The following is a 14,533-nucleotide window of genomic DNA, read 5'->3' as shown; positions in this document are numbered from 1 at the left end:
AAGCAGTAATCAGAGCAAAGGGTGGCTATTTTGAAGAAACTAGAATATAAAACATGTTTTCAGTTATTTCACCTTTTTTTGTCAAGTGCATAACTCCACATGTGTTCATTCATAGTTTTGACGCCTTCAGTGACAATCTACAATGTAAATAGTCATGAAAATAAAGAAAACGCATTGAATGAGAAGGTGTGTCCAAACTTTTGGCCTGTACTGTATATCAGTGTTTTTCAACCTTTTTTGAGGCAAGGCACATTTTTTTCATTTCAAAATACGGAGGCACACCACCAGCAGAAAACGTAAAAAAAATGATACTCCACCAGGTCGTCGTGCCTTATTTTGAGTTTGTTGGTGTTTTCCTGTGCTTTAGTTCTTGTCTTGTGCTGTTATTTTGGTGGCTCTTCCTGTAGCAGTTTCATGTCTTCCTTTGAGCGCTATTACCCGCACCTGGTTTGTGTTAGCAAGCAAGACTACTTAAGTTCTTGCTATGCTTCTTTGTGTGGACATTGTTGATTGTCAGGTCATGTACGGCTGTACTTTGTGGACGCCGTAAGTTTTTGCTGTCGTCCAGCATTCTGTTTCTGTTTACTTGGTAGCCAGTTCAGTTGTACTTTTGTTTTGCATAGCCATTGCCTTTTCCTTTCCATTTTATTAATTTTTGGTTTAAGCGTTACATACCTTTTTTACCTGCACGCTGTGCTCTGCATATTGGGATCACAACAAACCATCCTCGTCTCACCCGACACATTCCGACTTTTACAAAGCAATTAACTACCTGCTGCCACCTACTGACATGGAGTATTACGTGGTTACCCTGCCGAGTTCTACACAGGACAGACGGCAAAATAAAACTAATGTTGCAATAAAAGATTAGAATAAGTGCTATATTTATTTGTAACATTTTTTGTCATGAAAAATCATGTCATCAAGTATACTCGGAGCATTTAATCCATTGCAACTGGACTGTTTGCTTTGTCTTGGAAGACGTTTCACCTAAGCTTCCTCAGTTCGTGCTTATAGACTTAGATTGTCAGTTCTAGTCTAGCGGCTGGTGCAAAAACCCAAATGTTTATACTCCAAAAAACCAGGAGGGTGGTTTTGCTCTATTGCGTTGAGAATAACAACTGTTTTGATGCAAACGAGCAATCCTAACTGTCAAAGCCGACGACAGTCGTTAAAGTGTAAATTCCCCACATTAGCATTGAGGTATTGTGTGGCAGAACGATCGCTGTGGATGGACTACTACCGCTCCAAAATAGTCTGAATCCCCCGCGTAAGCATCCCATTCGCTTTTGAATAGAGATGGCTTTTTTGCCGATATCCGATATTGTCCAACTCTTAATTACCGATTCCGATATATACAGTCGTGGAATGAACACATTATTATGCCTAATTTTGTTGTGATGCCCCGCTGGATGCATTGAACAATGTAACAAGGTTTTCCAAAATAAATCAACTCAAGTTATGGGGAAAAAAATGCCAACATGGCACTGCCATATTTATTATTGAAGTCACAAAGTGCATTATTTTTTTTTAACATGCCTCAGCTTGGAATTTGGGACATGCTCTCCCTGAGAGAGCATGAGGAGGTTGAGATGGGCGGGGAGTGTATATTGTAGCGTCCTGGAAGAGTTAGTACTGCAAGGGATTCTGGGTATTTGTTCTGTTGTGTTACAGTGCGGATGTTCTCCCGCAATGTGTTTGTCATTCTTGTTTGGTGTGGGTTCACAGTGTGGCGCATATTTGTAACAGTGTTAAAGTTGTTTATACGGCCACCCTCAGTGTGACCTGTATGGCTGTTGACCAAATATGCATGCATTCACTTGTGTGTGTGTGAAAAGCCGTAGATATTATGTGACTGGGCCGGCACGCAAAGGCAGTGCCTTTAAGGTTTATTGGCGCTATGTACTTCTACCCTACGTCCGTGTGCACAGCGGCGTTTTAAAAAGTCATACATTTTACTTTTTGAAACCGATATCGATAATTTCCGATATTACATTTTAAAGCGATATTATCGGACATCCCTACTTGTAAACAAATGGCATACTCTGTGACCAGAATGTTTCCGGTCAACATCATCACTGATTATTTATTTTCTGCAGACTTCATAAAAGCCAACATACATAATAAAAACATCACTTACTGTACAATGTCCGCTGGCATTAAGAGGCCGACTGCTGGAATCGTTGGCAGTATTTAGGTGGTTATTCATTGGGTTTTATGGGCGGAATAAAGGACATGGCAGCAACTCCATTATTGTATTTACCTTTTGTTTACAAGTTAGAATGCATTTAAAAAAAAACACAATCCATTCGTCGTCATGTTTTTCATAAGGATTGTGAACAATAGGCAACATTCCAAAAAAATAGTGCAGTTCCCCTTTAAGGTGTGATTGGTTTCCACAGGTAAACTGGGAAGGGAACTGCACTTTTTTTTTGGAAGTTTGCCTATAATTTAAAATCCTTATGAGAGACAAGAACACATGTAGAGGTTTCCCACTTGTGGTGGGTTCTTCTGATGCCGACAGGTCTTCTTGACCCGGGTAGACTGTTTGAATCACGTCTTTTATTGCCACACGCAAGTCTTGGTCGCTTTTCAGCAATACCGTATTTTTCAGAGTATAAGTCGCACCGGAGTATAAGTCGCACATGCCGAAAATGCATAATAAAGAAGAAAAACAACATATATATAAGTCACACAAACTATGAAAAAAAAATGTGACTTATAGTCCGAAAAATACGGTATATATTTTAGGACTTTTCAGTCCGGCGTGTCTCTGCTTTCTGGCTCTGTGCGTGTGTCTCGCTCTGCACCAACTCCCAACAACGTGTCTCTGACCGGCTGCTGCTAATAAAAGCCCCAGCTGGGCAATCTACTCACCTGCCGCTGGCTTTGAGGCCGGTCCTTACGCACCTTGCTCCGCGGCAGGCCCGCAGACCACGCCCCCCTCCACAACATATCTTGTTTTTAATGGATTCTAACTCCTAAATAAACGTCTGCTTACAATGGAGCCAATGGGAGCCATGACGTAATTCTGTCTAATGCGTTTATTACGAGCTTAAAACCCAATAAATAACCATCCAAAAAACCGCTAACAATACTCCATTTATGTTACGTGACCTGAATATTAACCAACTTTTAGCAATATTATTATTATGAGTGCTAACGTTAATTGGTGTCCTTATTACGAAAGCTTTTTTTGATACTGAATTTTTTTGCCTTTTGAACTTTGTGAACTGAATTTTTTTTACATCAAATTTTGCTGACAATTTCTTTAAACAATTGTTTTTGTTTTTTTTAACAAAATGTGTGTTTAAAAATTTTAGTCTATAAAAATTCAGTGTAAAAAACATTGGTGTAGAAAAATTAGCTGCTCACTTCCGGTAAATTAAGACCGAGGTAATCGATCCGGTCTCAGAACCAGCCAATGAGGTGTCAAGTTTGAAGTCACATGACACGGGTCTTACAAACAACATGAAAAAATGAGTACCTGGGCTACCTTAACATTTCAACGCGGCCCGTTTGATATTTTTAAACTATAGAAATGGCTCCAATGGTTAGAATCTACACATTTGATTGACATACGGGTTACTACGGTAACTACAGGGAGCTCTGCAGAAAAGTGATATTGTATCAAATATGTGGATGTTTTTTACCCTTTGGGTTTATATTTGTTGCATCTTTTTTGTTCGATTATAAAAGATGTCGATCAAGGAGGTGGGTTCATAGTTGTTATTCTGTATTTCCGTGTACATTCTGAGTGTCTTAATCAGTAAAAAACTAACATTTAATTCAATTTTTGATATGGTCTGTTATAGTGTTTTAGTATTAATCATTGTTGTGTGAGTGTTTGTACCATTTGGTGATCAGTTTTTATCCTTTATTGCGGAATTTGGGGATTTTTCTCCACTAATGCACGGAAACTTCCACTACTTAAAGTGTTCACAAAGGGATCCAAGCACATACAGAGTAGATGACATGGCCTGTGGGTGTGGCCGCATGACCCGCCCTCTTTTTAAGTCACGTGACTTCAAACTTGACACCTCATTGGCTGGTTCTGAGACATGATCGATCGCTTCAGTCGTAATTTACCGGAAGTGTGTCTTGTTTTTCTGCACTGATTTTTTTAGCGCTGAATTTTTATATACTGGAATTTTTTTACACTGAATTTTTTACATTGATTTCTTATACAAATAATTTTTAAAACACTGAATTTTTACACTTTTTTTTTTTTTTTTCAATTAAATTGTCAGCCCAATTTGATGCAAAAAATTCAGTGTAAAAAAAAGCATTTGTAATAGACACAAATCAACCTCCATAGTTAAGGACCTACTTTGTTTAGAGAGTCAATTCCCTTATTCTTGTTTGATTGATTGAATTTTTATATACTGACATTTTTTTTACACTTAATTTTTTTACATTGATTTCTTATACAAAGAATTTTTAAAACACTGAATTTTTACACAATAATTATTTTTCAATTAAATTGTCAGCCCAATTTGATGCAAAAAATTCAGTGTAAAAAAAACAACAACTTTTTTAATAGACACAAATCAACCTCCATAGTTAAGGACCTACTTTGTTTAGAGAGCCAATTCTCTTATGCTGCTTTTTGATTGATTGATTGACATTTTATAAACTGACATTTTTTTTTACATTGATTTCTTATACAAAGAATTTTTAAAACACTGAATTTTTACACAATAATTATTTTTCAATTAAATTGTCAGCCCAATTTGATGCAAAAAATTCAGCGTAAAAAAAAAAGAAGCTTTTCTAATAGACACAAATCAACCCCTATAGTTAAGGACCTACTTTGTTTCGAGAGCCAATTCTCTTATGCTGCTTTTTGATTGATTGATTGATTTACATTTTATAAACTGACATTTTTTTTTACACTTAAATTTTTTAGATTGATTTCTTATACAAAAATTTTTTAAAACACTGAATTTTTACACAATAATTATTTTTCAATTAAATTGTCAGCCCAATTTGATGCACAAAATTCAGTGTAAAAAAAAAACCTTTTCTAATAGACACAAATCAACCTCCATAGTTAAGGACCTACTTTGTTTAGAGAGCCAATTCCCTTATGCTGATTTTTGATTGATTGATTGAATTTTTATATACTGACATTTTTTTTACACTTATTTTTTTTACATTGATTTCTTATTCAAAGAATTTTTAAAACACTGAATTTTTACACAATAATTATTTTTCAATTAAATTGTCAACCCAATTTGATGCAAAAAAATTCAGCGTAAAAAAAAAGAAGCTTTTCTAATAGACACAAATCAACTTCCATAGTTAAGGACCTACTTTATTTAGAGAGCCAATTCCCTTATACTGCTTTTTGATTGATTGATTGACATTTTATAAACTGACTTTTTTTTTACACTTAATTTTTTTACATTGATTTCTTATACAAATAATTTTTAAAACACTGAATTTTTACACAATATTTATTTTTCAATTAAATTGTCAGCCCAATTTGATGCAAAAAATTCAGTGTAAAAAAAAAAAAAAAGCTTTTCTAATAGACGCAAACCAACCTCCATAGTTAAGGACCTACTTTATTTAGAGAGCCAATTCCCTTATGCTGCTTTTTGATTGATTGATTGAATTTTTATATACTGACATTTTTTTTTACACTGAATTTTTTTACATTGATTTCTTATACAAAGAATTTTTAAAACACTGAATTTTTACACAATAATTATTTTTCAATTAAATTGTCAGCCCAATTTGATGCAAAAAATTCAGTGTAAAAAAAAAAAGCTTTTTTAATAGACACAAATCAACCTCCATAGTTAAGGACCTACTTTATTTAGAGAGCAAATTCCCTTATGCTGCTTTTTGATTGATTGTTTGACATTTTATAAACTGACATTTTTTTACACTTAATTTTTTTTACATTGATTTCTTATACAAAAATTTTTTAAAACACTGAATTTTTACACAATAATTATTTTTCAATTAAATTGTCAGCCCAATTTGATGCAAAAAATTCAGTGTAAAAAAAAAAAAAAAAGCTTTTCTAATAGACACAAATCAACTTCCATAGTTAAGGACCTACTTTATTTAGAGAGCCAATTCCCTTATGCTGCTTTTTGATTGATTGATTGAATTTTTATATACTGACATTTTTTTTTTTACACTTAATTTTTTTACATTGATTTCTTATACAAAGAATTTTTAAAACACTGAATTTTTACACAATAATTTTTTTTCAATTAAATTGTCAGCCCAATTTGATGCAAAAAATTCAGCGTAAAAAAAAAAAAAAAGCTTTTTTCTAATAGACACAAATCAACTTCCATAGTTAAGGACCTACTTTGTTTAGAGAGCCAATTCCCTTATGCTGATTTTTGATTGATTGATTGCATTTTTTTTTACATTGATTTCTTATACAAAGAATTTTTAAAACACTGAATTTGTACACAATAATTATTTTTCAATTAAATTGTCAGCCCAATTTGATGCAAAAAAATTCAGTGTAAAAAAAAAAAGCTTTTTTAATAGACACAAATCAACCTCCATAGTTAAGGACCTACTTTATTTAGAGAGCCAATTCCCTTATGCTGCTTTTTGATTGATTGATTGAATTTTTATATACTGACATTTTTTTTTTTACACTTAATTTTTTTACATTGATTTCTTATACAAAGAATTTTTAAAACACTGAATTTTTACACAATAATTTTTTTTCAATTAAATTGTCAGCCCAATTTGATGCAAAAAATTCAGCGTAAAAAAAAAAAAAAAGCTTTTTTCTAATAGACACAAATCAACTTCCATAGTTAAGGACCTACTTTGTTTAGAGAGCCAATTCCCTTATGCTGATTTTTGATTGATTGATTGCATTTTTTTTTACATTGATTTCTTATACAAAGAATTTTTAAAACACTGAATTTGTACACAATAATTATTTTTCAATTAAATTGTCAGCCCAATTTGATGCAAAAAAATTCAGTGTAAAAAAAAAAAGCTTTTTTAATAGACACAAATCAACCTCCATAGTTAAGGACCTACTTTATTTAGAGAGCCAATTCCCTTATGCTGCTTTTTGATTGATTGATTGAATTTTTATATACTGACATTTTTTTTTTTTACACTTAATGTTTTTTACATTGATTTCTTATACAAATAATTTTCAAAACACTGAATTTTTACACAATAATTTTTTTTCAATTAAATTGTCAGCCCAATTTGATGCAAAAAATTCAGCGTAAAAAAAAAAAAAAGCTTTTCTAATAGACACAAATCAACTTCCATAGTTAAGGACCTACTTTGTTTAGAGAGCCAATTCCCTTATGCTGATTTTTGATTGATTGATTGCATTTTTTTTTACATTGATTTCTTATACAAAGAATTTTTAAAACACTGAATTTTTACACAATAATTATTTTTCCATTAAATTGTCAGCCCAATTTGATGCAAAAAATTCAGTGTAAAAAAAAAAAAAAAGCTTTTCTAATAGACACAAATCAACCTCCATAGTTAAGGACCTACTTTATTTAGAGAGCCAATTCCCTTATGCTGCTTTTTGATTGATTGATTGACATTTTTATATACTGACATTTTTTTTTACACTTAATTTTTTTACATTGATTTCTTATACAAAGAATTTTTAAAACACTGAATTTGTACACAATAATTATTTTTCAATTAAATTGTCAGCCCAATTTGATGCAAAAAAATTCAGTGTAAAAAAAAAAAAGCTTTTTTAATAGACACAAATCAACCTCCATAGTTAAGGACCTACTTTATTTAGAGAGCCAATTCCCTTATGCTGCTTTTTGATTGATTGATTGAATTTTTATATACTGACATTTTTTTTTTTTACACTTAATGTTTTTTACATTGATTTCTTATACAAATAATTTTTAAAACACTGAATTTTTACACAATAATTTTTTTTCAATTAAATTGTCAGCCCAATTTGATGCAAAAAATTCAGCGTAAAAAAAAAAAAAAAGCTTTTCTAATAGATACAAATCAACTTCCATAGTTAAGGACCTACTTTATTTAGAGAGCCAATTCCCTTATGCTGATTTTTGATTGATTGATTGCATTTTTTTTACATTGATTTCTTATACAAAGAATTTTTAAAACACTGAATTTTTACACAATAATTATTTTTCCATTAAATTGTCAGCCCAATTTGATGCAAAAAATTCAGTGTAAAAAAAAAAAAAAAAAAGCTTTTCTAATAGACACAAATCAACCTCCATAGTTAAGGACCTACTTTGTTTAGAGAGCCAATTCCCTTATGCTGCTTTTTGATTGATTGATTGACATTTTTATATACTGACATTTTTTTTTACACTTAATTTTTTTACATTGATTTCTTATACAAAGAATTTTTAAAACACTGAATTTTTACACAATAATTATTTTTCAATTAAATTGTCAGCCCAATTTGATGCAAAAAATTCAGTGTAAAAAAAAAAAAAAAAGCCTTTCTAATAGACACAAATCAACTTCCATAGTTAAGGACCTACTTTATTTAGAGAGCCAATTCTCTTATGCTGCTTTTTGATTGATTGATTGAAACTTTTATTAGTAGATTGCACAGTACAGTACATATTCCGTACTATTGACCACTACATGGTAACACCCGAATATGTTTTTCAACTTGTTGAAGTTGGGGGTCCACGTTAATCAATTCACGGTATTGACAACCTCAGCTGGTGAGCTCCTGCGTCGCCTCTGAGCTTGTGAAAGTTAATCCTAGATTATAAACCACGTCTCTCAACTTGATGCTAAAATGGCAAACTGACAAGTTGGTATACTTTTTTTTTGGTTCACTCAGACAAAAAAGAAACTTTGTTCATCATCTAAATGGGAATATATCAACATCCCAGTGAGAGCAGACATTGTACAGTAAGTGATGTTGAATTATTTTTGTTGGCTCTCATGATGTCTGTAGTGTGTACTGTATTTTTCAGAGTATAAGTCGCTCCGGAGTATAAATCGCACCGGCCGAAAATGCATAATAAAGAAGGAAAAAAAACATATAAGTCGCACTGGAGTATAAGTCGCATTTTTTGGGGAAATTTATTTGATAAAAGCCAACACCAAGAATAGACATTTGAAAGGCAATTTAAAATAAATAAAGAATAGTGAACAACAGGCTGAATAAGTGTACGTTATATGAGGCATAAATAACCAACTGGTATGTTAACGTAACATATTATGGTAAGAGTCATTCAAATAACTATAACATATAGAACATGCTATACGTTTACCAAACAATCTGTCACTCCTAATCGCTAAATCCCATGAAATCTTATACGTCTAGTCTCTTACGTGAATGAGATAAATAATATTATTTGATATTTTACGCTAATGTGTTAATAATTTCACACATAAGTCGCTCCTGAGTATAAGTCGCACCCCCGGCCAAACTATGAAAAAAACTGCGACTTATAGTCCGAAAAATACGGTAGTAATCAGTGATGTCAAAGAAAAAAAGCAAAATACGTAAATATTACATGTCATTATGAATATATCTGTTAGTACATTACATATATACTTACAGCATGTGTATATTAAACCTTTATAGGCGGAATAGAGCATCTCCAATAGGAGTGAGACTTGTTCTCACATTTATTAAAGTGCATAAAAATTCAGTTCCCCTTGAACTAATTTTAGTATCCACATGGCAACTGCAGCTTTTGTGTTTTTTGGCCCAACAGAAAGAAAAAATCCGTGAGAAGTTTGTGTCCGTTCTAAAGGAGCACTTCAGTGAAAAGGGATTGTCGTTCACAATCGGTGAGTCAAAACGCCGGCAAGATTCTGTGGTGTGATTGGAAATTGGAAATGTCTTGGCTTGCTCTGCAGGAGGGCAGATCAGCTTTGACGTGTTCCCTAACGGTTGGGATAAAAGATACTGTCTGGGGCTCGTCAAGGACGACAAGTATTCCACCATTCACTTCTTTGGGGACAAGACTAAGCCTGTGAGTACGCTGATAAGCCATCCTTTCTAAGGTGGAATATTGCTTTCCTTTATTTTGGGTGAATCACAAAGACAACATGTTTACATACACTTGTAAAGGACATAATGTCATGGCTGTCTTGAGTTTCCAATCATTTCTACAACTCTTATTTTTTTATGTTAGAGTGATTGGAGCACATACTTGTTGGTCACAAAAAACATTCATGAAGTTTGGTTCTTTTATGAATTTATTATGGGTCTACTGGAAATGTGCTGGGTCAAAAGTATACATACAGCAATGTTAATATTTGCTTACATGTCCCTTGGCAAGTTTCACTGCAATAAGACACTTTTGGTAGCCATCCACAAGCTTCTGCTTGAATTTTTGACCACTCCTCTTGACAAAATTGGTGCAGTTCAACTAAATGTGTTGGTTTTCTGACATGGACTTGTTTCTTCAGCATTGTCCACACGTTTAAGTCAGGACTTTGGGAAGGCCATTTAAAACCTTCATTCTAGCCTGATTTAGCCATTCATTTACCACTTTTGACGTGTGTTTGGGGTCATTGTCCTGTTGGAACACCCAACTGCGCCCAAGACCCAACCTCCGGGCTGATGGTTTTAGGTTGAGTTTTTTGACCACTCCTCTTGACAAAATTGGTGCAGTTCAGCTCAATTTTTGTTTCATCTGACATCACATGGACAAAGATAAGACCTTCTGGAGGAAAGTTCTATGATCAGATGACACAAAAATTGAGCTGTTTGGCCACAATACCCAGCAATATGTTTGGAGGAGAAAAGGTGAGGCTTTTAATCCCAGGAACACCAGACCTACCGTCAAGCATGGTGGTGGTAGTATTATGCTCTGGGCCTGTTTTGCTGCCAATGAAACTGGTGCTTTACAGAGAGTAAATGGGACAATGAAAAAGGAGGATTACCTCTAAATTCTTCAGGACAACTTAAAATCATCAGCCCGGAGGTTGGGTCTTGGGCACAGTTGGGTGTTCCAACAGGACAATGAACCCCGAACACACGTCAAAAGTGGTAAAGGAATGGCTAAATCAGGCTAGAATGAAGGTTTTAGAATGGCCTTCCCAAAGTCCTGACTTAAACGTGTGGACAATGCTGAAGAAACAAGTCCATGTCAGAAAACCACCACATTTAGCTGAACTGCACCAATTTTGTCAAGAGGAGTGGTCAAAAATTCAAGCAGATGCTTGTGGATGGCTACCAAAATGCAGTGAAACTTGCCAAGGGACATGTAAGCAAATATTAACATTGCTGTATGTATACTTTTGACCCAGCACATTTTCAGCAGACCCATAATAAATTCATAAAAGAAGCAAACTTCATGAATTTTTTTTGGTGACCAACAAGTATGTGCTCCAATCACTCTATCACAAAAAAAATAAGAGTTGTAGAAATGATTGGAAACTCAAGACAGCCATGACATGATGTTCTTTACAAGTGTATGTCAACTTTTGACCAGGACTGTAAGTGTGAAGCTGCAACAAGGACACATACTAAGCTCCTCATTACATGTTCCTATGGATCACCTCGTAGCAAACTCACCTTTTCACATAGAATATCTTTTTGACGTCTGGGAATTTACCATTTTTGTCTTGAATCTTCATGGAGTTCTTAAAGGTGGGTTCTGTGTGTCAGGGAGGAAATGACTACGAGATCTACAGCGACCCTCGCACCATTGGCCATGAAGTCTCCAGTCCGGATGAAACACGACGCCTTTGCCAGGAGCTTTTCCTTTCGTAAAGCAAGAAGGGGTCCACGGCAAAAAAGAGAGGCGGTTTGGGTCCAACTGCTTATGTTGACTTAAAAAGTGTGCTAATGAAAGTACTATTTTAAATAACATTTGGTGCTAAAAGCACTAGGTGGCTGTGGGAAAAAGGGTACAGTGACACAGGGGTGGGGGGTACTGTTACGTCCAATGCTTCAGGTCATTATTTCTTTAGTTTTTGGGTGTTTTTAAAAAAAATTCTGGCTTCATTTCCTGTTTTGTGCTCTTTTGGTTCCCACCCAATATTTACTGGCTATAATTCAACCAAGATTAAAAACTGCATCAATTGTGAATCACATATGAATTAAGTAACTGCTCAATAGGATCATGTGGTGTTGCTGTATCAGGGGTCGGCAACCCAAAATGTTGAAAGAGCCATATTGGACCAAAAATACAAAAACAAATCTGTCTGGAGCCGCAAAAAATTAAAAGCCATATTACATACAGATAGTATGTCATGAGATATACATTGAATTAAGAGGACTTAAAGGAAACTAAATGACCTCAAATATAGCTACTAGTGATGGGTCCGGCAACACCGATGCATCGGCGCATGCGTCGAGCTCATAGAGCAAAACCCTGTGTCGGTGCGCGTACCGCTTTTAGAAAGTCACGTGACCGATCATGAGCTGTTTTGGTCACGTGACCGATACGCCAACTGTGTCGCACTGACGCGTCCTCTGTGCCCTGTGAGCGTGTCTTTTCTACAGCCGGAGAAATTAATAACTAAGAAGAGAAATCGTCTAAAATGTAATACGTCGGAAAAACTTCTTTTTTTTTTTTTTTTTTAATAAAAATGTGTAAAAAAATTAAATTAAAAAAAATTCCCAGTCCACAATCATCCACAACACGTTCTCATTTATTGACTGTATCTAAAAAAGATAAAAATATATTTTTATTTAAATGAAGATATGAAATAATCCTAAATGAAATACAATGACTTGGTTTATATTATTGTATATACTAGGGTAGGGGTCACCAACGCGGTGCCCGCGGGCACCAGGTAGCCCGTAAGGACCAGATCAGTCGCCCGCTGGCCTGTTCTAAAAATAGCTCAAAGAGCAGCACTTACCAGTGAGCTGCCTCTATTTTTTAAATTTTATTTATTTACTAGCAAGCTGGTCTCGCTTTGCTCGACATTTTTAATTCTAAAAGAGACAAAACTCAAATAGAATTTGAAAATCCAAGAAAATATTTTAAAGACTTGGTCTTCACTTGGAATAAGCGGTAGAAAATGGATGGATGGATGGATGGGTCTTCACTTGTTTAAATAAATTCATTTATTTTTTACTTTGCTTCTTATTACTTTTAGAAATACAATTTTAGAGAAAAAATACAACCTTAAAAATGATTTTAGGATTTTTAAACAAATATACCTTTTTACCTTTTAAATTTCTTCCTCTTCTTTCCTGACAATTTAAATCAATGTTCAAGTAATTTTTTTTTTTTTTTATTGTAAAGAATAATAAATATTTTAGCTTCTGGTTTTTCGACGAAGAATATTTGTGAAATATTTCTTCAAACTTATTATGATTAAAATTCAAAAAAATTATTCTGGCAAATCTAGAAAATCTGTAGAATCAAATTTAAATCTTATTTCAAAGTATTTTGAATTTATTTTAAAATTTTTGTTCTGGAAAATCTAGAAGAAATACTGATTTGTCTTTGTTAGAAATATAGCTTGGTCCAATTTGTTAAATATTCTAACAAAGTGCAGATTGGATTTAACCAATTTAAAACATGTCATCATAATTCTAAAATTTATCTTAATCAGGAAAAATGACTAATGTTCCATAAATTATTTTTAATTCAAATTAGCTAGTTTTTCTCTTCTTTTTGTCGGTTGAATTTTGAATTTTAAAGAGTCGAAATTGAAGATAAACTGTTTCAAAATTTTATTTTTCTCCTCTTTTAAACCGTTCAATTAAGTGTTTTTTTCATCATTTATTCTCTACAAAAAACCTTCTGTAAAAGGAAAAAAAAATGTACGACGGAATGACAGACAGAAATACCCATTTTTTTTATATATATAAATTTATTTATTTAGGTATTCTTGTTTAAATCACACTTACGTGTAACTTAATATATTTATTTATTTAAGTGTGTATCAAACTGGTAGCCCTTCGCATTAATCAGTACCCAAGAAGTAGTTTTTGGTTTCAAAAAGGTTGGTGACCCCTGTACTAGGGCATCAAATCAGTGTCAGTTGAGTCGGTCCATAGGTTGCCTGTAGGGATTTTTAATGTCCAGCAGATGTCAGTATTTAGTGACACAGTATCAATACAGTCTTGCAATGTGTCGAAACGCTTCATGACGCCTCATCAACCCATCACTAATAGCTACAAATGAGGCATTATGGTGCAATATGTACATATAGCTAGCCTAAATAGCATGTTAGCATCGATTAGCTTGCAGCCATGCAGTGACCAAATATGTCTGATTAGCACTCCACACAAGTCAATAACATCAACAAAACTCACCTTTCATACACAACGTTAAAAGTTTGGTGGACAACATGAGACAGAAAAAGATGTGGCATAAAACACGTCCTAGAAAGTCGGAGAAAGTTATACATGTAAACAAACTAAGGTGAGTTCAAGGACCGCCAAAATTAGTAGGACAAAACGGCGCTCGCCAAATACTCGAATCAGTGAAGCATGTTTAATATAAACAGTGTGCTTTGTAACAATTAGGGCGGTTTGTGTCATGTTTGTCCTCCTACAGAAACCATATTAAAACAAAATTATTATTTTTTTTCCCCCCCTCATCTTTTTCCATTTTTGAAAAAGCTCCAGAGAGCC

The 14,533-nt window shown here is 33.7% G+C and overlaps 1 protein-coding gene across 4 annotated transcripts in view; it reads left to right on the top strand.

Annotated features, from left to right (window-relative positions):
* Positions 1–11,912, top strand: part of pmm2 (phosphomannomutase 2) — a 35,738-nt gene extending 23,826 nt beyond the window's left edge. For all 4 annotated transcript variants that reach the window (XM_061977227.2, XM_061977228.2, XM_061977226.2 and 1 more), the window contains 3 exons: positions 9,699–9,774; positions 9,844–9,959; positions 11,603–11,912. In XM_061977227.2, coding sequence (XP_061833211.1) covers positions 9,699–9,774; positions 9,844–9,959; positions 11,603–11,707 — 297 coding nt within the window. In that variant the 3' untranslated portion in view covers positions 11,708–11,912. The remainder of the gene's footprint in view (positions 1–9,698; positions 9,775–9,843; positions 9,960–11,602) is intronic.
* The last annotated feature ends 2,621 nt before the right edge of the window (positions 11,913–14,533 follow it).

This window comes from Nerophis lumbriciformis, linkage group LG16 (assembly GCF_033978685.3).
Source record: "Nerophis lumbriciformis linkage group LG16, RoL_Nlum_v2.1, whole genome shotgun sequence".
In the NCBI taxonomy this organism is placed as follows: Eukaryota; Metazoa; Chordata; class Actinopteri; order Syngnathiformes; family Syngnathidae; genus Nerophis; species Nerophis lumbriciformis.
This window is presented reverse-complemented; position numbering and strand designations above follow the sequence as displayed.